The sequence below is a fragment of the Mustela putorius genome, unplaced genomic scaffold, assembly GCF_011764305.1.
Source record: "Mustela putorius furo isolate JIRA1106 unplaced genomic scaffold, ASM1176430v1.1 tig00003909_pilon_pilon_pilon, whole genome shotgun sequence".
In the NCBI taxonomy this organism is placed as follows: Eukaryota; Metazoa; Chordata; class Mammalia; order Carnivora; family Mustelidae; genus Mustela; species Mustela putorius.
The window spans coordinates 25,531,787-25,558,387 of NW_025422057.1; the positions used below are offsets into that span (position 1 = coordinate 25,531,787).

At 37.6% G+C, this 26,601-nt stretch overlaps 2 protein-coding genes across 6 annotated transcripts in view; one reads left to right on the plus strand and one right to left on the minus strand.

Annotated features, from left to right (window-relative positions):
• The window catches only part of NT5C2 (5'-nucleotidase, cytosolic II), an 89,947-nt gene that overhangs the window by 61,903 nt on the left and 1,443 nt on the right, over nt 1–26,601 (plus strand). For 3 of the 5 annotated variants that reach the window (XM_004749354.3, XM_004749356.3, XM_004749357.3), the window contains 15 exons: nt 10,123–10,240; nt 11,051–11,146; nt 11,476–11,499; nt 16,103–16,194; nt 16,335–16,392; nt 17,441–17,534; nt 18,266–18,319; nt 20,332–20,415; nt 21,436–21,477; nt 22,532–22,639; nt 22,926–22,992; nt 23,855–24,025; nt 25,376–25,427; nt 25,552–25,612; nt 25,742–25,918. In XM_004749354.3, coding sequence (XP_004749411.1) covers nt 10,123–10,240; nt 11,051–11,146; nt 11,476–11,499; nt 16,103–16,194; nt 16,335–16,392; nt 17,441–17,534; nt 18,266–18,319; nt 20,332–20,415; nt 21,436–21,477; nt 22,532–22,639; nt 22,926–22,992; nt 23,855–24,025; nt 25,376–25,427; nt 25,552–25,612; nt 25,742–25,918 — 1,298 coding nt within the window. Of the gene's footprint in view, nt 1–10,122; nt 10,241–11,050; nt 11,147–11,475; nt 11,500–16,102; nt 16,195–16,334; nt 16,393–16,560; nt 16,701–17,440; nt 17,535–18,265; nt 18,320–20,331; nt 20,416–21,435; nt 21,478–22,531; nt 22,640–22,925; nt 22,993–23,854; nt 24,026–25,375; nt 25,428–25,551; nt 25,613–25,741; nt 25,919–26,601 lie in introns of those variants that run through there. The other 2 variants (XM_004749355.3, XM_045068700.1) reach the window with 2 other exon arrangements.
• CNNM2 (cyclin and CBS domain divalent metal cation transport mediator 2) overlaps nt 26,085–26,601 on the minus strand; it is a 154,350-nt gene continuing 153,833 nt past the window's right edge. The window contains exon 8 of the mRNA XM_004749353.3: nt 26,085–26,573. Coding sequence (XP_004749410.1) covers nt 26,547–26,573 — 27 coding nt within the window. The 3' untranslated portion in view covers nt 26,085–26,546. The remainder of the gene's footprint in view (nt 26,574–26,601) is intronic.

Here is a 26,601-nt window from a genome sequence, read left to right on the forward strand (position 1 = left end):
TTAAGCTATTGTTGATGGCATCCCCATTTAAAATTTTTTCTTTCATGTTTACACTTCTATTTTCTTTGGCCCAACATATCACCTTATATGTTAACTTTGATTTCCTCAGAGTATTAATATATGATGATACTAATCAGTCCTTTCTTACCAAAAGAGCAATGCTTTTGGTAGAACTGGTTTTCTCATCAAGATTCTAAGATTGGGATGCCTGGGTGGCTCCTGCCTTCAGCTCCGGTCATGATCCCGGGGTCCTGGGTTTGAGCCCCACATCTAGCTCCCTGCTCAGTGAGGGGCCTGCTTCTCCTTCTCAACACCCCCATGCTTGTGTTCTCTATCGTTGTCTCTCTCTCTCTCTCAAATAAATAAAATCTTAAAAAAAAAAGTCTGTAAAATTGACAGACTTAGTGTAGTTAAAAGATTTCTGATCACTCCTTAATTTGGAAGGTTCTTATTATAACTACTGGTGATAAAATACTGTTTTAGTATGGCACTGACCTCTAAGTGGGAAGGATATTTAAGCAGTAATTAAAAGATCACCCAAACTAGTTAATAGTTTTGCTTGTGCATGTATATGATAACTTGTGTATAATAGTACTATTTCAGTATTCTATGAAAGATTGGTTTAAAAATGATCTGATAAAAGTAATTAAATTGGAAGAGAAATGATTAGGAATGTTAAATGAAAAAGAATTCACAATACTGATGCACCTGTCAGTTGGTGGCTCAGTCAGTTAAGTGTGTGCCTTCAGCTCAGATCATAATCCTAGGAGGTCTGAGATCAAGCCCTGCATGGGACTCCTTGCTCAGCAGGGATCCTGCTTCTCCCTCTCCCTCAGCTTGCCACTCCCCCCGCTTGTCGCTCTCCCTGCTTGTGCTCTCTTTCTGTCTCTGTCAAATAAATACAGTCTTTTTTAAAAAGTCCAGAATACTGATAATTGTTAAAGCTTGGGTGATAGTTTTAAAGCAACTGATTTAATATTCTCTGTATTTTTATATATGATTAAAAAATATTCTTAAAGTTAAAAACTAGATAGAGGGGGTTCCTGACTGGCTAAGCTGGTGGAGTCTGCAAGTTTTGATCTTAGGGTTGTGAGTTCGAGCCCCATGTTGGAAGTGGAGCCTCCTTTTAAAACAATACAGTTCCATAGAGGAAACTGACAAAACGCCAATGAAGTGATTTATTTTTATTTACTTTTATGTTTTAAAGATTTTATTTATTTGACAGAGAGAGACACAGTGAGAGAGGCAACACAAGCAAGGGGAGTGGAAGAGGGAGAAGCAGGCTTCCCGCTGAGCACAGAGCCTGAAGTGGGGCTCCATCCCAGGACCCTGGGATCATGACCTGAGCTGAAGGCAGATGCTTAAGAACTGAGCCACCCAGGCGCCCCTGAAGTGATTTTTTTTTAAAAAAAGGCATATAAATCTAAAGATTTTTATTCTTTATTTTTATTTTATTTACAATCTTTATTTTTATGTATTCTTAACTGCTTTTTCTTAAACTTAAGGATTTCATACACTAACAGGCTCAGAAAACGAAGAACTGTTTCTACAAACCAAGTATGCTTTTGAAGTGGTCTGTGTTAGGAAAGAATTTTAAAAGAAATAGTACTCCACTGCATTATATTACTTGTGGATAAAAGCTTTTTATATTAGCTGAGATATCCTCAAGTATGTATCCTCAAGTATGTATCTATCATTTTTAGATACATACTTATATATATTATTTATATTAAGATATATATTACTTTTAGGCATCCCTATTATAGATATATGGGTCTACACATAATTTCCAAGCTCTGATTCCATTTATGTCATTTCAGTTTCTCATTTAGGGTTTTCACTGATTTTAAATTCATCTCTCTGATTTGCAATAATGCGTGGTTGGTTCTTCGATCATTAGAAAATTTAAAAGGTTGCTTAATAAAATCCAATTCCATCTCATCCATTACAAGGTGATAGAAATAATCACTTGTCAGTGTTTCTGATCTTTTCATTACCAGTCATAAGAGCATTCAAATGTAAACCAGATTGTTTTTTGGAATAAGTGTCATGTATTAGTTACTTCAGGAAAATTACTGAGATCTTATTTTTTTTAAAAAAGATTGCCTGCTGTTTTCAACAAGGATGAAGTTGTTTTAAGAGTCTTAACGTTGGGGGTGCCTGGGTGTCTCAGTGGGTTAAAGCCTCTGCCTTTGGCTCAGGTCATGATCTCAGGGTCCTGGGATGGGGCCCCACATCAGGCTCTCTGCTCAGCAGGGAGCCTGCTTCCTCCTCTCTCTCTCTGCCTGCCTCTCTGCCTACTTGTGATCTCTGTCAAATAAATAAAATCTTAAAAGAAAAAAAAGTCTTAATATGAACTACAATGGAATTAAGAATTTTTTTTAAATTAAAAAATTTAAAGGGTCCCTGGGTGGCTCAGTCGGTTATGCATCCAACTCGATTATGGCTCAGGTCATGATCTCAGAGTCATGAGATCGAGTCTCCTCGAGATTCTCTCTCCCACTGCTCCTCCCCCTGTGCATTCTCTCTCTCTCAAATAATAAATCTTAAAAAACATATTTTTTAATTTAAAAAGAGTCTTAACATAATAGTTATTTTTGATCTATCATCTCTTTTCTGTTTATACGTTCTCCGAATGTTTGCTTTATCCTGGGGTTAATGGTCACTGAGAAAAGGACAAAATGATAATGGAGTCAAGCTGTGTAATGAAGATTGAAGGTTAAACCTTGTGGATAAAAACCTTCTGGGTCAGGGATCTCTTAACAGTGAGTGTTATCTAGGCAGATCATGAGGTGATTCTGATTCTTTCAATCTTTGGGAACATTTGTTTGGTTTGACAGTCATACAAAGGAATCAAATTCAGGTAATTACAGTTCTGTCGTAATTGTTATGGCACTGTGGTAGGGGACCACATTAAGTGACTACATAAAGATTCTTATATTTTCCCAAGTTTGTTTTCTTTGAGATGAATAGAATAACAGGATTATCTAGGATATTCTGTGGTTATTGAAGAATGAATTTACTTCCATCTGGATTTACAATTCAGTAAGTGCCTAAATTCTGTTTACTTCAAGACGCTGAGGAGGCTAGTCAAAACATTTCAATTAGGCGGGAAAACCTATGTGGAAGTATATGACCTAAGTAAGGTCTGTGCTAGACTTCGCCCACTGGTGGTTCATGGACCCATTTCAGACCACAGACTATAGTTGGCTCAAATAGAGTTTGTTGGTTTTTTAAATTGAGTCAGTAGTTAAAAATTGAGAGCTAGAAGTAAAAATTTAGGCTGGTTGTTATCACACAATTGCCAACATTTGCCTCTAGTTCCCATAGGGTAGCTGAGTAGGAGTAGCAAAATAGCTACTTCCCCTTTAGGTAAGACATGTGCCAATGATTAGCCCATTTTGCATGATAATTAAACACTGATGGAGATGTTTGGAACATATTACTGAATCTGAGTCTCAGAGAGTCTGTCAGGTGAACTTTAAAGTACCTTGAGATACTGGCTATAAAAAGGAACTATCTGTTCAAGGTTGAATAAATCATACATAGGTTATTTTTTTTTTTTTTTTTGTTTTTAAGATTTTATTTATTCATTTGACAGACAGAGAGCACAAGTAGGCAGAGAGGCAGGCAGAGAGAGGAGGAAGCAGGTTCCCTGCCGAGCAGAGAGCCCGATGCGGGACTCAATCCCAGGACCCTGAGATCATGACCTGAGTCGAAGGCAGAGGCTTAACCCACTGAGTCACCCAGGCGCCCAATCATACATACTTTTTAAGAAGACTTCCTCTGCTGGGTTAATTGGCCCTTCTTTTGGGTCCCTCTGTATCTCCCTAGTCACATTATGGAGTTGGTCTTATAAAATTTATTATAATTACCTAATTGTATATTCCTGTAGTAACCTTTTAGCTCTGTCAAGCCACTGACCATGGGTTGTTTTTTGTTCTTAGCATCTAGTACCTGGTACACGGGAGGCATCCAAATGTTTGTTGCATTACTGTAACTTCAGTACAGGTGTTTTTGTTTTGTTTTAGTAAAAGCATTTGAGTGTGATCTGTTCTTTTGGTGAAAGAAATTACATAATAGCTCTTTCAATTTTAAAATTACAAGCACCTCCCTTGGTTAAAGAGGATTTTTAAAGTTACTGTCTCAATTTTTCAGTTTTTCTACTTTAAATTGAAAACCATACTTTCTGAATGAAAACTACATTTATTGTGGTAAGCACTGCGTAATGTATCTGTTGTGCACCTGACACTAATATAACATTGTATGTTTTTTGTTTTATTTTAAAATAGTAATTTTTGAACAAATCCCTTGCTTACCATTTAATTTTACTTTTGCAGTGAATTGAAGTTGGCAGTCTTCCAAATTCCAGTTATTTATTTACATTCTTTAACCATTTGGGAGTTGATTTTACTTTATATTACTCAAAGTGTTACATGGCATCTAGTTTTTGTATTTTAAGTAAATTAAAATTAAGATCATTTTTAGAAAATTTCAGAATCTTTTTAGGATCATTAGTGATCTCTTGGATTAGAGATAGAAGTTTTTACTATGTCTGTATTATTATGTTAGGGTTTTCAAATAGTTTTGAAAAGTGAGAAAAGGCCTCTGTTGTTTATATGAGAATTGAAAAGGTTTTATTTTAAAATCTTAATGAAAATATGAATCAATTTGCCTTTTCTAGTTACAGTCTCAGAAAACCAACATTGCATAACCTTAAATAGAGAATGTTGATGTTAATCACATGCACAGCATAAAAGCAAGTAACTATTCTTGGGTGGTTGGTTTGGATATTTGTTTTTCATAGTGATTTGTGGTGGTGGTTTTTCCTAGTTGTAATGTTTTAGGACTTTTAGACATTATATTTGGTCATTCTTGCTCTTTTATTTCTTTTATTATTTTATACCACCTTCCTTTCACAAAAAAGTTGGAAGAGTCAAACCATGTGTTTTTAAAAACCTAAATGTCTCTAGGGAAAATGATTCCCTATAAAGTTAAACATAACGCATATCTTAAAAGTGTTAATATCTTCTATGTATCTTCAAGTTTTTTGTTTTACTAGACTAGATAGTTTCTCTAAGTTTATGAAAGTAGAAGAGTAAGACCCTTCTTACTGAGCGCAAATACCACTGATAGAATCAAAATAAGTTTTCCTTCTATTCCACATTTAGACATCTGGTTAGATTTTTAGCAGTGAAGTTGGTTCTTGTCTGTATCAAGATGACAAATTTAGGTGTTGGAAGGGTAGAAAAGTAGGTAGTTAGGTACAAGTAGACTTACTTTAAGTGGGTGCTTAACAGCAAGATTTAGACTGTTCTGGTTTATTCTCGTATCCGTTATTTAGCCTGTTCCCTTACTGTAGATCAATTTTAAATATTGTTTACCAGCTGCATTTAGTTTCTGTCATATAAACCTGAAATGTGCTAGAGAAAATACACTAAAAAAAGATGAATTTATTTTTCTGTTTATCTAACTTAAGAATTCAGGATTAGACTTGGCTTCTATTCCAGGCTGAGTGTCAGAAAATTTAAATAATGCACAATACTTAGGCTAATCTTCAATACCCTTGTTTTGTTATGGCCGTTTAGACTAATTTTAGTGATGGTCAGAGGCTTCTAAATAGGAGGGCAGTAACTCCTGTAAATACCAGTATCCAAATGGTGTCTCTCTGTTCCAGCCCATCGCAACAGTTTTAAAACCAGTTTTTGTTTTTGTTTTTGTTTTGTTTTGTTGCTTTGTTTTGTTTTTTTTAACAGGAGAGCCAGTGTAACTCCTTCAAGACTGGAGTGACACTCTACATCTGCATCTGCCTCATGTGAGTTCTCATTTTGGCAGCAGCACTCTGCTAGGCTGGAACCTCTGTAGAGGTTTGCCCTTCATTTTTCTAAAATCTATAAACTACTATACACAGTGTGTCTTGGTGGCAAAGGTAACAAGTGCATGAGAATTTTAAACTTCCCTGCAGAATGATTTTGGCTCATTTCAGAGACGGTCTCCTCTAACTTAGGTTCTATCTTGTGTGAACAACATTTCTCAAAACAGAGCCTGTAACGTCATCCCCACAACACATAGTTGATATTTTTTTGGAGAACTGTTTTTTCCTTACAGATTATGGAGGAAAGAATATCTTTAAATGCTCTCAGTAGCTTCAGCTTTCAAAGCTTTGGTTGTCTCTTTATAGTCTAGTTATGTAACCTGAGAACACCGTGTGCTGCTCTGATGGCTGAAGCACTCCTCTTTTTTGGACTCTGGCCCTTGAAATTAACTTCTTCCTTTGTCTTTGAACATTGGGTAAATTAGGTTAGGCCTGAGGACTTTCTTGAAGAAGAAATAAGCAGTGAATGTGTGAGGTTATGTTTACTCTGAATCTTTTGGTTGCGTTTTGGGAAGTCAGTTGTAAGAATTGAGCTTGAAGTTACGCATCATTTACTCACCAGTTTTGCAAGAGAAATTGAATTAGAGCCTTTGCAGCTGTGGAGAGATGTAGAGCTCTACAGTTAGAGGTGATGCATATGGTTCCCCAGAGATCAAGGCTGACTTTGAAGGGCTTGGTAATTTAAAAAACGGAATTTTACTTTTATTTATTTATTTCTCAAGGGATGGCGATACTTTTTAGGCTTTGGGACTAGTCAGTTTTGCTACCAGATCAGAACGAAGTGTGATTATTCAGTTCATTCCCAAGGACATTTAGAACAAAACATCTAAACTTGTGATCTGTGCAGCTACAGTTGCACTTCTCCAGCCTGGTTGTACTGTACTAGTGGATGATGTAATGACTTGGGAATTCGTGTTACTCAAATGATTATCCGGGAAGCTATGAGAAAATGTCAATAGCTTGTAGGTCTTACTGATTAATAGAGTGCTTAGTGAAATAGATAGTGTTGTCAAAGTGGAATTTGAACTCTCTTTGCTAAATCCATTCCCACCTGTGACTAGAGCAGTTTATTTTGGACGAGGTCAAAGAAATTGGAGGGAGGGTAGTGTATTTCAACACCTAGGCATAAGTTTTGATGGCTGATGTAATCTAGAAATCGATTTTTAACAGTGGGAGTCTATCCCTCCGCAGAGTTTTGGGTGAGACTCAGGGAGACCTAAATTCTGGTTTAAGTTTACATTTGTACTTGCTATGTAACTTCAGGTCAGTAAATGGGGAAAATACATTGTATTTCTGGAAAGTACCCTAAATTAATTAGGTAAAAGGAAGTTTAAAGTATTTATTTCTGTAGGTGGAATGACTAGAAAGTCACCTCAGTTGAATGCTTGGGAAGTTCTGTCCTGGAATAAAGATAAATATGGCAAGTGTGTAGTGCTTCATTTTCCACTGTTTTAGGGTTGTGCTGGCAAAATGGGATTTGAGATACCTACCCCTCTCCTTTTTTTTTTTTTTTTTTTTTCACTAAAAATTCTGAAAAATTAGATTTGGGTTTCAATCCAGAGTGTCTCCTAAACACAGGTTTTTAATCACTATTACTCCATCATTATAATGACCTGATCTCTAACCAGGGAAAATGGCTCATTTTGGGGTGAGCTTGGGTGGGGGAGGGCGATTAAGGTTTGTTTGTTTTTGACTCCCATTTTTAAGGTATAAACAGCAAATTATTATGTTTTATTCTGAAAAAATTAATAATTGAAAACATTTTATATGGGCTAAATCCTATAATAATGAATGTCAGTGGATTAGCCAGATTGCTTAACAGTACTGGGATTTTGTTTCATTAAATATTGTTTGAAGTAAGTGGAGCTTTGTTAGTTAGGATTGAGAAAATTTTTGTTTAATGGGAATTTGTTAAAAGAGATTTACTTCTCAATTGGAGAGGAAGCACAGTGTTGGGTGAGAGAGATTATTTTATATTCTTAGGATAACTCAGATTGACATCAGTCAGTACTACTTTCCTGGTTTTATTATAATACACCAGCTCTTACTCTTTTAGTATGTGTGAATATACAAGCACTTCCTTTACCACAGCGTATATCATTTAGATTTAAGAATTCCACACTCATGGATTCCAAAAGGCTTTTTGGTTTCCATGTTTTTTTGTGGGCGAGGGTAATAGTGGGGATGGAATTGAACAGAGAAAATAAATAGTCAGTATTGAGAATATTAGTATTAGCATTAGCATTAATTTTTACCCCTGAGATGATAAAATGACAGCTGTTTTTGACATTGTTCTGAGGAGGTAAGACTCAGGGGCCCTCCTTCTCCTTTAAAAGGGCCTTAAAAACTTTAGGCTTTTTAAATATGACACATGTTTATTAAAAGATTTTGAAAGCCCATCCTGCTTTTTATTTTTTTTAACAATTCAACTTTAATAATAACAGCTATATACAGATATATACAGTAATATGTTACAAGTTATAGAAGTACAGAAGGTAAACGAAAGTGTACTTCCTTCCCTATCTCTTAGCTACTCAGTTCCCTTCTGTGGAGATGACCAGAATTACTGGTTTCTTTTATGTATTTCTATTTATGTATTCCGGAAGTATTCTAAAAGATTGCTTTTGGCAAGGAAAAGTTGAGTTAAGTACTCATTAAGATATTAGCACTAATTTGGGTCAACAGACTGATTGCAGTGAAAAATCAGTTTGAGCCATAGGGTGTTTATTAATTGTGGATGGAAGAACAATAATAATATAACAACAACAAGTGCATTATTGTGAGATAAAAATGAATGGATTTTTTTTTTTTTGCCTCATTTGGCATTTAGCGAGGTTGAAGGTCTTTTTATTTTTCTTTTTAATACAGCTTACTCACTCCTAGAGACTGATGGAAAGATACCTAAATATTGCATTTGGAGGAGACCTATTTAAAGGAGCACCATTTCCTTTACACTGAACTGCAATGATGATTCTAAAAAGTTTTCTCATTGTAGGAGCTTTTAGAGATTATAATAATAGAGAGAAACCCCCATATTCAAAAATCCATTTTATTTCACCTGTAACAAACTCAGTAGGCTTCTTTGGCAGTTAACTGTATATATATAGATTGATAGATAGATACACACACACACACACATACACACACACACATGCATATACCCATCCTCCCATAATCACATCTCATAAAATGAGTCCTAATTCTTTTTTAATGTGTATTTCCAGTTTTATTGAGAAATAATTGATATGTATCACTGTATAAGTCATACAAAGGAAATAAGGCATACAGCATGATGGTTTGATTTACATATATTGGGAAATAATTACCGTGATAGCTTTAGCTAACATCCATCTTATGATATAGATAAAATGAAAAGAAAGAATAGAGGGAATTTTTTTTTTTCTCCTTGTGATGAGAACTCTTAGGATTTACTCTCTTAACCACATTCCTGTATATCATACAGTGAGTGGTGTTAGCTGAAGTCCTCATGTTGTCCACTATATCCCTAGTACTTACTTATTATAACTGGAACTTTGTACCTTTTGATCACCTTCCTCCAGTTCTCCCTGCCTCTATGCCCAGTCATAATTCTTTAATATCTAATTCCCAGTCCACATCCAGATTTTCCTAATTGTCCCAGACGTGTTGTTTTATGGTTGGTATTGCAACAATAATTTAAAATTCAATTTTGATGGCTTTATATTTTTGTTAGCGTTGATAAGAAAAGAAGTTAATCCTGATAAGTAGAATTATATGCTAATTAGAGAAGGAGTTTAAAGCAACTACCAAGCCAAATAGGGATTGCAAAAATAGACTGGGTTTTTTTTTTAAGCTTTTTTGAAGAATTCCTACACCAATTGTACACATCAGTGAAACCTTTAAAGTATATAGACCTCTCTACATGGTTAATATCACAGCTGTGCATATTAGTTCCTTTTTCTTCCTTTAGATTGTGGGCATGAAAGAACAGATAAAGGGAAAAACATTAAGTTTCCTAAGAAATGAAAGAATTATTCTGAAATGTCTGGTAATTCATCTTGTTGCTCTTACTCCTACAAAAATAATGATCTGTTTTCACAGACCAGCAGTTGAGTTCTGTGGCTTTTTGGGGCAGTACAAAACATGGAGTTTGAGGAAGAAAATGGCTTATTTAGGAAGAGGGAGGAGCTGGGAAAGAGTAGAAATTCACTCGTTTGCCCTTTGTTTTCATTGACTATTATTATAATGAGAACCTCTTCTTTGTACAGTGTACAAGTCCCCGGAGTATGAGTCCCTTGGCTTTGAGCTTACTGTGGAGAGATTAGTTTCTATTGGCTACCCTCAGGAACTGCTCAGCTTTGCTTATGATTCTACATTCCCTACCAGGTAATTTTTAAAAGTTTTTTTGGATTAAAATCCTTCCTTCTATCCCCCAGATTAATAATTCCAAATGCATCTCTGACCATGCCTACCTTCAAAGAAAAGAACCAAAAAAGATTCTTTGGTTTGTTTCTAGTTGTGGTTTTTTTTTTGGTTGATGTTGATTCTAAAATTACCATGGACTTTTCTTGTGCATTGTATCTTTTGTGTTCTTGAATTCAGCTTAGTTTATTGTTACTGAAGATCTATTTATGGGAAAGGGGAAAGATGATTAAAACTTATGGGCAGTCATCACAGATACTCCTACCTTTTGCTCTTGGAGAGCAGTTACATGCTTTACTATAATACACTTCACTTGGTCATCAGGAGCCTTCTTGGCAGTTTGTGTTTTTGGATTTGATAGGGAAGATTTACGATTAAGAAAGATGGGTTTGAGATCCTATCATGTATGTCCCACATATAGCATCTATGAGAGGGAAATATAAGCCAGCTCATTTGTCCAAGCCAATTAAAAGACTCTTTTAGAATGGAACCACTGTATTAAGAGGAGCAGTTCAACCTTGTTTAAGCTCTTATTCCTTACAAAAAACACTTGTGATTATTTGGACAGAGTAAATATTTTTTAGTTGCTCTTGGTTTAGTTTATAAGAATTTATTTATTCACTCCAGCCAATGGGAATATATTGTTTTGGGGACATGGTTGTCATAAAGCTTGAATAAGATGACATTGGTTTATAATGATTGAGTAATAACACTACATAAGATTGTTGCCTCTGTTATTTTTGGATTACTGATGACATCTTCATTTTCACATAGGGGACTTGTTTTTGACACACTATATGGAAATCTTTTGAAAGTTGATGCCTATGGAAACCTTTTGGTCTGTGCACATGGATTTAACTTCATAAGAGGGTGAGTATAGAGGACCTTTAGCCTCTTTCTAGTGTTTTTATAGTGAAACAATATGAAAATCACCTTGTCTCCCTATATGTAATATACTTTCCTGTTCCCTCATCATTAAAGAACAATTCTTTGCATAAGGATACTTAACATTTATTTGTCAGGCAGTTAGGACCCAAACTGACTTATAAATATAGTTAGCATTGCATTTTGTGTAAATTAAGTGGTTTCTAAATATACAGCATCCAACAAAGCTAATCTTGAAACTTGCCCAAAAAGAACTGTAGTGGCTTTGACTTATTTGAAATTCTAAGATTTTTATTTTCTCCTTTTTAATACAGTTCTCAGGTAGCTGCTCAGAAGAGGTATGTATATAAAAGTGCTTTGAAAAATTTAAAACTACAACAGCGTAAATGACTAAGATTTTTAATAGCTAATATATTATTTTTTAATCTAATGAGTAGCTTCAGATATTTGGTCACATGATTAAAATTTTTGAAAGCATGGGTTAAAAATGAATAAGGGTGATAATATTTAAACAAGTAAGAATAAGCTTTATTTTAATAACCAGTATATTTCCACTATTCGCACTAATTTGGACTTCCCACCCTAGTAAACAGCAGATAAAATTTGGTGTCTACTGTTCTGGTGAAGCATCCCAAAGTTTTCTTTAAAAATCACAATATTACAGTTTGTCACTCTCTGTCACTGTGGCTTGACAATTGCACATTTTCTCCACTATTATCCTTACCTAATTTACTACTGACACTATAATAGGGACAGAGCAACTTTTTTTTTTTTTTTTAAGATTTTATTTATTCATTTGACAGACAGAGATCACAAGTAGGCGGAGAAGCAGGCAGAGAGAGGAGGAAGCAGGCTCCCTGCTGAGCAGAGAGCCTGATATGGGGTTCGATCCCAGGACCCTGGGATCATGACCTGAGCTGAGCGCAGAGGCCTTAACCCACTGAGCCACCCAGGCGCCCCTGGACAGAGCAACTCGTAAAACTGTAATAGATTATGTGTCAGTCTCTCATAACTCTTCTATATGTTATTCTCAAAGTAGTAAAAACCACAGGGTCTGCATTGAAATTTTTAAAGAGACAATATCTTTTTTTTTTTTTTAAGATTTTATTTATTTGGGGCGCCTGGGTGGCTCAGTGGGTTAAAGCCTCTGCCTTCAGCTCGGGTCATGATCCCAGGGTCCTGGGATCGAGCCCCACATCAGGCTCTCTGCTCGGCAGGGAGCCTGCTTCTCCGTCTCTCTCTCTGCCTGCCTCTCTCCCTACTTGTGATCTCTGTCTGTCAAATAAATAAATAAAATCTTAAAAAAAAAAAAGATTTTATTTATTTATTTGAGAGAGGGAGAGAGAGCATGAGAAGAGAGAAGCAGACTCCCCGAGGAGCTAGGAGCCCGATGTGGGACTCGATCCCAGAACTCCAGGATCATGACCTGAGTGAAGGCAGTGGCTTAACCAACTGAGCCACTCAGGCATCCTGAGACAATATCTTTTTGGTAAATACTTTTAGTGACTGTATCAGAGTATCCTTTAAATCTGAGGTCATAGCAATGCCCTATTTGGAAGTGAAGCATCTGATACAGGACTTTCCAGCTTGAAGATTTCCAAGTATACATAATAATAAGAACAGTGTGAAGTAAACCCCCCACCTTGGCACATTAGCAGGCTAGTGATTATATCTGCCTTTTTTTTTTTTTTAAGATTTTATTTATTTGTTTGACAGAGAGATGACAATTAGGCAGAAAGGCAGAGAGAGTGGGGGAAGCAGGCTCCCTGCTGAGCAGAGCCCAATGTGGGGCTCAATCCCAGGACTCTGAGACCATGACCTGAGCTGAAGGCAGAGCCTTAACCCACTGAGCCACCCAGGCACCCCTCTGCCTTTTTTTCACGATTCCTTTCATAAGGGGTTTGTTCAAGATGCACGAATATTAGGAGACAGGATTTAGAAAGTGAAGCTATTGCAAATAATGCTAGCAAGCTAAGCTATTTTATATGTGGATATTGTACCATAATTCAAAATCCCAATGAAGATAAACCGAGGTTGTATTTATTAATGTCTGAAAGGGGTTTTTGTGTTGCAAAGAGGGGTAGTTTGAGAAGAAAAGGAAGTTCTATCAATTTGTATTGCAGTTAGATTTACTAACTCAGGATCCACAGACCTTCTTTCTTTCCTCAAATAAACCGATAAAGTTTCCAAATAGTTCCTTTGGAAGTACATTTAGTAGTGTTTCAAAAATAAGTCATTTGTGGGTAATGCAGAATCATTCAAACAACACGCACTGTACTGTCTTCAGAGTCAAAAGGAAAAGCCTGTGGAAAAGGAGAGGTTGAGGATGGACGGAGAAGGAAAGGGAGCCATGAAGTGTACTGGTAGACAAGGCTGGAAGGAAGCTTAGGGCTGCATGAGGCATAACTTACCTGCCTTGCCAATGAGTTGGGGCCTCTTTTTTGGACAAGACAAAGGCCTTTCAAGTTTTAGAGTAGGTTAATACTGAGATCAAATCTTTATTCTGCAAATCATAGAAAGTTAGCAGTACTCTGTATTGTCACTATGTTCCTTCCATCTTCCAAGTCTAGCATTCCCTCCTTCTTCATTTTAAATATGTGCTAGCCTGATTTGACACTTAATTTAAACAAAATGCAATTGCTAGCTATATTTATAAGTCAGTTTGTGTTCTAATTGCCTAATAAATAACTGTTAACTATCCTTATGTAAAGGAATTACTCTAACAGTGGAGGGAATAGTAAAGGACATCCAAGGAGACAGTGTCATCTGACTAAACCTGACTGAGGAGAGCAGAGCATTACTATTCCCTTCCACCTTAAATTTCATTATAGAAAATATTAGAAGGCTAGAAAATGAGATATTCTACTAACTTATTCCTTATTGGGAACTCCTATTTCAGAAGGGTGACTAAGCCAGGGAGCTAATATGATTTTATATTTGTAACTAGAGTTTATGCCACTGGTAATTAACAGAGCCAAGTAGGAATTTACCCAGATTGATAGGAACTTTAAAGTTGATGACCTTTATTTAGATTAGTTATATATTCATTGTGAGAAATGTGCATTTAAAAAATATTTTATTTTTAATCACACTCTACACCCAACATGAGACTTGAACTCAAAACCCCAAGATCCAGAGTTGTACACACACTGAACCAGCCAGGCGCCCTGAGAATTGTGCCTTTTTAAATTTTAGTTTTTCTGTTTTTAGGTTTCTTTGTACTGTTTTTGTTTATTAATTCTATCCCCTTCCTCTTCTTAGAGTATTTCATTTTACTCTCCAAGGTTTTTGGGCATCTCTAACAACTTTTTTCTGTTTTGCTCCTTAATGTTCTCCATGGGTCTATTCTGTCTCCCCCCCACCACCACCACCACTGCACTGCAAGTGGCCTCATCTACTGTAACAGTCTTCATGACTTCATCTGTTAGTCTTCATGACTTCATCTGTTACCTGTGTGTAGGTGACCCCAGTTCTCTCTGAAGTCTGAATCTCTGTTTTAAGTTCTTGACCTTTACTACGCATTGCCTACAAAAATATGTTTACTTTGAACTTAATGTATCCAAAGTAGAATTCCTCTTGCAGCTACTTCTTACCCAGTTTTCACATTTCTCTTAAGGGTACCACTGCCCTCTCACCCTCTCAGAGGCACCTTCCTATGAGCATCATCATCTTTGACTCTGTGTCGCTCATCTGCCACAGCCAGTTGCCTGGTCTCGTTGATTTACCTTGGCAGTCTCTCTTGATTAATGCTTCCCTTTAAACTTTAATGTGCTACCACTTTAGGACAGAACCCACCGCTCTCATCTGGACAATTGCAATAACCACTTAACTGATTTCTTTGTGTCAGTTAGCTTTTGGTGCATAGTAAATTATTTCAAAACTTAGTGTCTTAAAACAGTACCCATTTTATTTAGCTCAAAATTCTGAGAGTCATCTGGGCAGTTCTAGGGCTGCTCTGCTGCTCTGACACAGCCTCACTCACATGTGTGGCATTTGGCAGCCTGTGGCTGGCAGGCCTCATTTCTGTGTGTAGTGTTTTAGCTTCTAGCAGGTTATACCTCTCATTCACTCAGTAGTCTCAGAGGTGCAAGGGCAGCAAGAGAAGGCAAACCCGAATATGCAGGTGTTTTCCAAGCCTCTGCTTGGATCCCTGTTGCTACTACTCAAGCCTGTATTTGAGGATGGAGAAATAGACCGAGCCTCTTAATGAGAGGAACTGCATTGGGAGACATTACAATGCATAGGAAGAGTTTGTAGCCACTTTTGCAGTGTAATCACATTTCTTTCTACTTTTTATCCTAAAATCATTACTAGTTGAATATTTTTATAATTCGGCTCTGATAGTTTTATCCCTCTGCTTAAAAACTGTCTGTGGCAAAAACCAAACATAGACCAAAAAAACCCAACAAAACCCCATAGCCTATCAGTGGCACTCTGTTGCCCCTGAATGAAAAATAACAATAGCATGATCTGCTTCAGTTCATCTTTCTAGTTTTATTTTCCTCTGCTCCCCTCTTTCTTCTCCAGCTGGACTAGTTTTTGAATTGGTCTACCGAGCCTTTAAGGACCAGCTCCTGTTGCCACCTTTTTTATGAATCCTTCCTAGACTTTCCTCTCCTTATTCCCACATTTACTTTTTTCCTACCCCATTAGTTGAAATGGTTACCTCTTCCTCCGTTTTCTCATAGCTCTCTGCACCTTTCTTGTGGGAGTTGTGATTTTTTTTACCTGGTGATAACTGTGTATGTGAATCGCCTCCCTTACCAGACTGAGAACTTAAAGAGCTGGAACCTGAGCTACTCATATATAATATTTAGAACCCTTCCTTGAATATAGCCACCGACATATTTGAATGAAGTTTTGAATGTTGCTTATTTCTCATAGCTATTAACAATGTTCATTTCTTGAATGTCAGTTAATTTAAAGTTTTTTTTCTTTCAGACCAGAAACTAGAGAGCAGTATCCAAACAAATTTATCCAACGAGATGACACTGAAAGATTTTACATTCTGAACACACTTTTCAATCTACCAGGTAGACTCATTCCCTGTGCCTCTGTATTACGGATGCTTTCCCTTCTTTTCATGATCATTTGTCCTTGTCCAAGGGAAACAATGAGATCACTTCAAATTATCTCACTTATAGCTTATGAATATCTATTCTTCATTTTTCAGAGACCTACCTGTTGGCCTGCCTTGTAGATTTTTTTACTAATTGTCCTAGATATACCAGGTATGTATATGGTATAACTTTATTTTTCCGATTGATTTTTTTGAAATTAATGTACAGGGTTTTAGAGAACTGGCCATTGTAGGTCTTTTCTGCTTTTCTGAAGTGAATTTAGTGCTAGTGAGAGATGCCACATTGCCAGCCTGAGAGATGGGACAGCGGCAGCAGCTCCATGCAGGCTCTCAGCTCCCACACGGCCCCTCTCCTTGCCAGTGTGCTGCAGCCATGTTTGGAAGGGACCACTTCTGATTGGCTTCTCCTGGGAATGAAGACGGCCAGCAGAGGTGCTAATTGTGACAACTGAGTGGGAGGTTTGTGTGATGATTATCTGTCCAAGCAGAATTACACTGAAACCCCCAACTCATTTCACAGCAGCAGCCCAGGAGCCATTCAGGGGTGGTAATTTAGTTTTATTTCTAGGCCCAGTGAGATTTGATTGAGGAGTGAATATGGTGTATCCTCCCTGAAGTAAAATTTTAAGTCTGGAACAAGGTATCCTCTCCTATTTTAGGGAAATTGTATAACTACTGCTAAAAGTTCAGCCATGTGTGTCAGAGTTTGCTAACTTCTTATCCTGTCCAGGCCTTGTCTGCTTCAAGGCACTAAATCTGGTGGAGCACTAAGTCATAAAGTTAAATAGAAAATATGCCATACCTTTACCTAGGAACAACATCAGAAAAGTCAGGATGAAGAGAACCTAAATTACCGATTTTAAGTTTTAAACGTTTCTTTGATGGGAACCTGTTTCTTGAAAGTGATGAATGAAAGAACATGATATTTTTGGAACTGACCTTTTAGCTTCCACTTCAGTATATTATTCTATCACATTATATTTGTTCACAATTATTGTATTCCATTGAATACAATATACTATATGGTCAATATACTATATGGTCAAAATGGATTTTCTTTAGGGAGTAATTATTTTCCTAATTAGCCGCAGCCTTTATCCATGTGATAATGGAACCTTGGGTCCCCGGGGCAGTGTTTGGTGTTCATCTTATTTACTCTCTTTTGGAATCCCTGTCATGTTCTTTTCATCTTTGTATAGCTGTGAAACAGGATTTAAAGATGGGGACCTCTTCATGTCTTACCGAAGTATGTTCCAGGATGTAAGAGATGCTGTTGACTGGGTTCATTACAAGGTACCTAGGAGCTACTGTTTCACCTGTTCACTCAATGGTGTGGGTTTTATGGTCTAATGTTACATTTTCAAGTGCAAATACAGCAGAATTATTCCTCCATTAAAAAGAAAAAATTGGATTTGCCCCCTAGTGACTGCTCTCTAGAATATTTTTGTTCTTGTCTTCTAGTTTTTTTTTTTTTAAATGATTATTTATTTATTTATTTATTTGATAGAGAGAGAGATCACAAGTAGGCAGAGAGAGAGAGAGGAGGAAGCAGACTCCCTGCCAAGCAGAGAGCCTGATGCGGGACTCGATCCCAGGACCCTGGGATCATGACCTGAGCCGAAGGCAGATGCTTTAACCCACTGAGCCACCTAGGCGCCCCAACTTAGAAGAGATTTTAGTGTTAAGATTATACTTAACCCTACTCTTTGAGGATGATTAAGGACTTTTTTTCCAGATACCTCCTGCTTGACTAGTAATACTAATATTACATTTACTATAAATTGTACTGAATAAAATATGAAATTCCTTTAGATTTCTAGTTCAAAATAAAAAGAGTTTTAGATTTTAAACACATTTTGGAGGCAGAGTCCAGCAAATCACATCTGCTGCTTTATCATGGCCCTGTCTAGTTTATCTACTTTTGCCTTTTGGTAAATATTTAAGAAATGCATTTGGGTTGATAGTAGACATAATTTTTCTTTAAACTGTTAATAACTGAGTTTTTTTTTCTTTCCTTCCCCTAGGGCTCTCTTAAGGAAAAGACAGTTGAAAATCTTGAGAAGTATGTAGTCAAAGATGTAAGTAATAAAGGGGAAAATAGATTTGCAAATCATGAAAATGAATAACAAGCCTATTATAATGAAATGGACAAGGGAAGATACTTCTTTGTCTGCATATAATATGCATCAAGTATAATCACCAGAAATTTTCAGCCAGAACATAGGTCCTAATACAGTTTTTCCTATTTGTTCATAGCCAAAAAGAGCTAGTATTTCATTTGTCCTTTTAGCTCTAATGATAAGAGTAGCTAGAGTAGTTACTATGTGCGCATCACTGTACTAAGTGATTATATGCTATTTAATCTTCCATAGAACCCTGAGAGTAGGTATTGTTACCTCTGTTGTATAGTTAAAGAAACTGAGGAACAGAGGTTATATAACTTGCCCAAGTTCATACAGTTAGTAAGGGGTAAGGCCACAGGACACACCTGAATGTGATCCAAATCAAAATCAGAGCACTAGATAACCTAAAAAATGTACATATATGTGACCATTATTTAAATTAAATCAGTAGGGAATAATGAGGAAAGCTTTAAGATTTCTTGGAAGATTTTAAAAATCTGTAGTTTGTACCAGTGTTAATTTCTTAGTTTTGATCATTGTGCTATGTTTATGTAAGATCTGAGTATTAAGGGAAGCTTGATGAAGAATATACTGAATGTACTCTTTTCCTGACTTTTCTTTAAGTCTGGAATTATTTTTGAAGATTTTGTTTGTTTGTGGTAGTGAGTGAGAGTTTGTGTCCACAAGCTGGTGGGAGAGCAGAGGAGATGGGAGAAGGAGAGGGAAAGAGGGTGCTGAGCAGACTCTGTTCTGATCATGGAGCCCTGTCTGGGGCTCGATCCCATAACCCTGAGATCATGACCTGAGCCAAAACCAAAAGTCAGCCACATAACCTACTCAGCCACCCAAGCACTCTATGTCTGAAATTATTTTATCTTACTTTTATTTTATAGTTTTAAAAATATTTATTTGTCATAGAGAGAGCATAAGCAGGGGGAGTGGCAGGCAGGTGGAGAAGCAGGCTCCCTGCTGAGCAAGGAGTCTGATGTGTGGGACTCAATCCCAGCACCCTGGGATCATGCCAACCAGGCTCAGGGAATTATTTTAAAATAAAAAGGAAACATACATAGCTCTAAGATGAGATACTTCTTCCTTTTCTCACAGAGTAACACAATGCAATATTTCTTCGAGGTACTTTGGTACAGATTTCTAAATTGTTTTCAGTCTGTACCTCCTATTTACCCTCTACTCCCACTTCCATTCTGTTGTTTCAAGAGAGAACATTGAGGGGTTCAGGAGAGTACATGCGATTGTGCATGCATTCTCTAACATGAATATTTAAAATCAGCTTTTCCTGACCCTTTACATACTTCATTCATGTACTTTGAGATTACAAGGTAATTTAAACTCTTTCTTGAGGTAGACACGAGGAAGGTAGAGATGTTTTTGTTATTTTTAAAGAAATTTTTAAATTTTTTTTTTGTTTTTTGGTAATCTCTACACCCAGTGGGGGGCTCAGACTCACATCCCTGAGCGCAAGAGTTGGGTGCTCCACTGACTGAGCCAGCCAGGTGCCCCAAGGTGTTTTTAATAAGCATATCATCTGTATAATTTTATAAATAAACCTATACATTATATATACCATGTATACTATATATATTAATACTTAATTCATGCATAGTGATAATGTGGTCTTTTAAGATTTTATTTATTTGACAGAGAGAGAAAGAGAGAGATCACAAGTAGGCAGAGAGGCAGGCAGAGAGAGAGGGGGAAGCAGGCTCCCCGCTAAGCGGAGAGCCCAATGTGGGGCTCGATCCCAGGACCCTGAGATCATGACCTGAGCCAAAGGCAGAGGCTTAATCCACTGAGCCACCCAGGTGCCCCTAATGTGATCTTTTAAATATAAAATTCTGAAACCAACCAACCCTTGAAGGGCATCCTCTGTTCTTGTGGACAAAAGTCCAAGTGTAAATGAGTATGTATTTGTGTTTTAGTGTTTCACTCATAATCATATTACATTGCAGGGAAAACTGCCTTTGCTTCTGAGCCGAATGAAGGAAGTAGGGAAAGTGTTTCTTGCCACCAACAGTGACTATAAGTATACAGATGTAAGTGCTTAATATTCCTATTTGTCTTTACAGAAGAATTATTTTGGCCTAAAGAACTGTGAAGATACTGAGGACAGTAGTTTGTTAAGTGAGGGTAGTTTTTTGCCATTTCATTTTGAGAGCAGAGTGAAAAAATTTCTATAGTATAAGGGCTACATCAGAGTGGTTCTCCGATTTTTCTCAATGTTTCATTTGACTATTTTCCCTGATTACAGTTGGCTAACTTTAAGTTTTAATTTGGAGGTTATTTAAAACATTTGTGCTGATTAAAATGGCTTCTCTGTCTCCGTGGTACAGCATTTATATAAATTTGAGAAGTTACACATTTATTTATTGTACATATGTAAATGCCCTCCCTGCTGTTGGGAGCCAGACAGCAGTAGATGGTGCAAAGATGTTTTGACTCTTAGCCATCAAAATTTACTACCATTTTTTTTTTTACCATTATTAAAGCATGTAGAAAAGCTGCTTTAACTCCTTGCCTTCATCTTATTTTTGCTAAAACTGTCACAAGTTTATAGTACTAGCAGACAGCTCCATGCCGCCTGATTCACTTTATATAAAATCTTGATTTAGAAAAGTGATCTGGAGTAAGCAGTCTTACAAAGCCAACAAATCCAATGGCTCATTGGCTTGGTTAATCTAGGAACAATAGTTAGGCGGCCAAGGTATATTATTCCCATGAGTCAGCAGTTTTCTCAGTGCCTTTACCTCAGATACCATTCCAAATGTATGTTCCAGCCCTCCAGGAGAATCGAGTAAGGGTATGTGGACGAAGTATACAAAAATACATCCCAGAAGAATCCTACGTCTTACTGACAATGTCCGTTTTATTTGATGAAGCAGTAATTTCTGGCTTCAGTTGTTACAGTTTCATAAACTTAGAGGAAACAAGAATGTGAGGAGTCCTTTATTGAAAAAGACATGCCATGAAAAACTTGGGTTTGATTTTTTTTTAAGGTGCTTTTTATCTTTTGCAAAAGTAGTATATGGACCTTACGTTGGATTTCTTTTTTCCAGAAAATTATGACTTACCTGTTTGATTTCCCACATGGCCCCAAGGTACTATATATAACTTAATAGATCATTGCTTATAGTACTAATACGTTTAGTCATCTTGGAATATTGAGAGTAAGGGAATTCAGAACTCATCTAGAATCTTGATTAACGTTAGAAATAATGCAGGAGCTAGTATAGTATAACATTGCTAGAGTTTTGAAAACCAGGCAGACAGAAATAAGAGGGAGAGATATTTGTGTTCTTTAGTGGGATGGGAGCAGAATAACATTATGCAGTATTGTTAAGTTTGTGTGGCGAAGATAGGAATTTTCAGGTTGAGGAAGACATCTGATTAAAAGAAACAGAAAATATATATATTCTTGAAAGCTTCTGGATACTGGTCTTAGTTATTGCTGAGTTCTGTGCCAGGAGAACAGTTAGCTTTGATATTTAGCAGAGAAGTCTTTTTTCCTGCAGTAGGACTACACTTAGATTTAAGGAAAACTCATTGCAACTTAGTCACATGCTTGAGGGATTTTACTACTAGGCCTGAGTAAATATCAGTAAATCTGTTTTGAGATCGCCCAAAAGCACAGTATGCACTGCTCTTCAGTTGACCTTAAAAGTTTAATAGCATGGTTCTGTTTCAGGGTGGAAATAAGGTTAATGGGCATAACTTCTAGGTTAGTGCTATGATAAGCCTGCAATATGAGCCATTATTCTGAGAACATAACCAGTAAAATTTGCTAGTAGTAGTTCCATGTTAGTTTGTATACTTCAGTTCTAATGCTGATCTGCCTCTTTCTTAATCTCTCTTGAGTATTAATTTGCATCTGTCCTTGTCCCCTTTTGTGCCTCTGTTAGCCCATTTCAGAGTGTGAGCACTTTCCTTTATATGTTAAGTTGCTGTGAAAAAATTAGTAGATAAAATTTATGTTTTTACCTTGCTTGCTTCCAAAAGAATGTGGCTTATAATAGAACACACTGTTTTTAACAGAAGAGTGGGATTTTCTGGGTATACTTAATATGTCTACACTCCTTAGTGAGTGAGATTAAATACTAGTGCCTCAAGGTTAGGAGTGATGTTTTGGCTTCTGCTCTTTCTCATCTTCATCAGCCTGGGAGTTCCCATCGACCGTGGCAGTCCTACTTTGACCTGATCTTGGTAGATGCACGGAAGCCACTCTTTTTTGGAGAAGGCACAGTACTACGCCAGGTGGATACTGTAAGTCGAGGGGGTGATCTGTCTGCTAGCCCCTGTCCTTCGTATTTCTCCTTTCCCTACTCTTATTCTTCCTAAGGAAACAGGTATGTTTAACTGATTAGCCATATCTTTTTTTTTTTTTTAATTTAATCTAAGTTTTAAACATCTTAGTTGAGAGAGCCAAATAAACCCCAAAGAATATAATTCAAAAGTGCTGTTCATTTAGCTGCCTATCCAAATCACATTTTGGGTGGCCATTGTGACTGAACAATAAATTATTACAAAGTCTCATCTTCTCTCCTCACAGAAGACTGGCAAGCTGAAAATTGGTACCTACACAGGCCCGTTACAGCATGGCATCGTCTACTCAGGAGGTGAGTCACAGATTTCCCTTTATTTAGTTTTAAGTCTTTGTTCAGACTCCTTTGTGGAAGCTTTGGTGTCCTCCTGGCATAGTGCGACCCATACTTTTTAGCATCCTTAAGATATTGTCTGCTGGAGGTAAATGCTTCGGTCCCCTACTCATGCAAAAGGAGTCAGGGAGAATGGGTTTGAGCAGCTGTTACTATGACCTAAGGAGTTTTGTGGGGGTTTTTTTTTTTTGGTTTTAAGATTTATTTGAGAAAGAAGAGTGTGTGTGCGCGTGAGCAGGGGCCGAGGGAGCAGCAGACTCCCCGCTAAGCAGGGAGCCCGATGCAGGGCTTCATCCCAGAGACCATGACCTAAGCCAAAGGCAGATACTTAACCAACTGAGCCACCCAGGTGCCCCAACTTAATGAGTCTTTGATTTTCCTAAAAAGATCAATTTTTCTTCATCCTTTTCCCTATTTGAGGCAGTTCTCAAAGAGATCCTCAGGGAGCCCTTATGGACACAGATATGCAGATTTTGTTTCAGTGAGAAATAGTTGAACGAAGCCACATTGTCAGATCTATGATGAGAAAATGGCAGTGGTACTTTTGGAGGGTTATAGTCACTAAAAACTGAGACGTAGTTGTTGCTCTTGGATTTGGTAACTGAGAGGCCTGGTTCACACAGTGGAACTGAAGGCCTTGCCTTAGAGGCAATAAAAGGAATGATGAAAAAAAATAGTGGTAGGTCTATAGGAAAAGTGAGCCCTTTTACTAGTCTGTTCCTTGCATAAGAATAAAATTTGTACAGTATTTAATGGTTATGGTACCTAAAATGCTGGTTTTGGAGACATTTTTGTCTTCCCATTGTTCATTCCATCATTTCAGGTTCATCGGATACAATCTGCGATCTGTTGGGAGCCAAGGGCAAAGACATTTTATATATTGGAGATCACATTTTTGGAGACATTTTAAAATCAAAGAAACGGCAAGGTTGGCGAACTTTCTTGGTGATTCCCGAACTTGCACAGGAGCTCCATGTCTGGACTGATAAGAGTGGTAAGGAGCCATTATTCTTACTTTTATATCCTGAGGACCAGCTGTGTATCAGGCCTCTTTAATGAACTCATTACTTTTTATGTGGGGAGAAAGGGGCAGAGGTAGTCCTAAGATATTTGAATACTTCCCTATAGCCAGGTGTGGTGTAGAACTCCAGAATTTGAGGAAATAGGGGAGGTTATCTTGTTCCGCCTTCTTGAATTCCTTCCTAGTTAAGCATAGAATGTTGCTATCCTGAGTTATATTACTGTAGCAACTAAACTGTGAATTCCACTTTCCTCTGTGGTCCCATATTTTCCAACCACACCTTCTAGTTCCAGTCTCTGTCACAAGCCTGTATCAGTGATTTGGGGGCATTGATGGCTCTGAGTGGTAATGTCTTTTTTTTTTTTTTCCCTGCTCTTCTGAGAATGAGGCCAAATTGTATTCTCTGAACTGTATGCTGAATTGAGGTGTAGGTCTAGTTATGTAAAGATGTTTGACATGTAAGCTCTCCTTGCTAGCATCACCCACAGCATGTGGAAAGGTACTGCCTCAAGTCCTGACCCCAGCTTTACTACTTAAGATCTTCACGCCCTTAGAAGTTTCTGAAACACCTTGTGCTTCAGTTTCCTCAGATGTGAAAATGAGGATAATACCTACTTCGTTGAGACCTAACTGGGGTGTAATGTGTGTATAAAGAAAATACAGGTAACAGCCATGAGTTCCTCATCTGAGCCACAGAACCGAGAAGTTGATTTGCATGATTTTCATTTCTCCCAAAAATGATAAAATTTGTTATATACAGTAAATCCATTAGGGCTTAATTCTCTTTGGAAAAGCCAGGTTGAGAAAGACTGAACACCTCGAAAGCATGCAGCAGATACCGGCTGTCGCTTGTCCTTGGTGGCATTCTTGGGCTAGCTTCTCATCCCCATTTTCAACTTTCCACCTAGGGAATTCTGTAGATATAGTTGATTTGGTTCGATTTCCTAGACTTATGACTCCGGACACTTCATTTACTCCTCATTCTTTGATCTGAAAATGGAACGGCTAACAGATGTTTGCTACCCACCAGAGATGGCATGTGAATTAGCACTTTGTAAGCTCAGAGTCTGCGTTCACTTGGAGAGTTGTAGCCAGCCGTGTTGAAATAGGAGGAAAGGCAGTTAAAGAAGAAATCATGGCTTTTATCTGCTGCCAGATCCCATACAGGGCAGGAGTGGGTTTTCCTGAAGTAGGAGAAGGAAGTCACTCACCTGTAGCTTTACTTTTCCATCCTATCTGCAGCCTTTTAATTTAGTTCTAGCAGTAGTTTTAAACTGAATGCTTCTTTACTTAAAACATTTTTCTTTTCCTTCCAAACTTTAGCACTTTTTGAAGAGCTTCAGAGCTTGGATATTTTCTTGGCTGAACTCTACAAGTAAGTTCTACACTTTCAAGACAAATATTTCTTCCCTAAAACCCCTCTACCTCTTTGGGAGTTAGCTAGGTGTAAGAGACATCTTTTCTAGAGATTTTTAGTGGAGTTTTCTTTTCATCTCCAGGCATCTTGACAGCAGCAGCAACGAGCGCCCAGACATTAGTTCCATCCAGAGACGTATTAAGGTATCCAAATGGAATTTGGGAGAAAACTTGGAAAATCAAGTTTTTCTTTTTATAGTTCTGTTATATATAGGGGTTGGCACATAGCTGGCACTCAGTAAATATTTGAATTCAATCCTTTCTCTCTTTTAGAAAGTAACTCATGACATGGACATGTGCTATGGGATGATGGGAAGCCTGTTTCGCAGTGGCTCCCGGCAGACCCTCTTTGCCAGTCAGGTGATGCGATATGCTGATCTCTATGCAGCGTCTTTCATCAACCTGCTGTATTATCCATTCAGCTACCTCTTCAGAGCTGCCCATGTCTTGGTGAGTTAATAGGGTCTTGGGCCAGTCATAATTAAGATACACTCTTAAGACTGAGATCTGCAGCTGGGTTTGTGGGGTGGCACAGGAGAGTTTGGGTCTTTTTTTTTTTTTTTAAATGTCTTCAGGTTTTATTTGTCAGAGCACAAGCAGGGGGAGCGGCAGGCAGAGGGAGAAGCAGGACCTTGGGATCATGACCTGAGCCGAAGGCAGATGCTTAACCAGCTGAGCCACCCAGTTGTTCCTGGGTCCGTCCTTTCTACTGCACAAAAGCCCATGAATAGGTTACATGGTTGCACAAAAGGCATCTCTGAGAAAGTAGGATCAAGATCAGATGTTAAAGGATATAACTTTACTCTGCAACGTACTACATTAAAAGTTTGAGTAGGGAAGATGTTCCTCTTTCATTAGCATTTATATAAAAACCGTGTTTCTCTTATTAGTGCTACTATATATATACTGATCTGTAGTTTAGGACTTCTGTTTGCTGTGAATTATGAATCTTCTATCCCATCTTTTCTTGTTTCCGGCTGTAATGATCTGGACAGTTTTAAGGGTGGAAGAGGAGAAGGCGGCAGCTTGAGGTAGTTCTAGGAAGATGCTTCAGTATCGGAATGGGCTGGGCCTTTGATCAGGAGACACGCCTCTTCACAGCCACCTAACACACAGGAGAAGGAGGGGTGAGG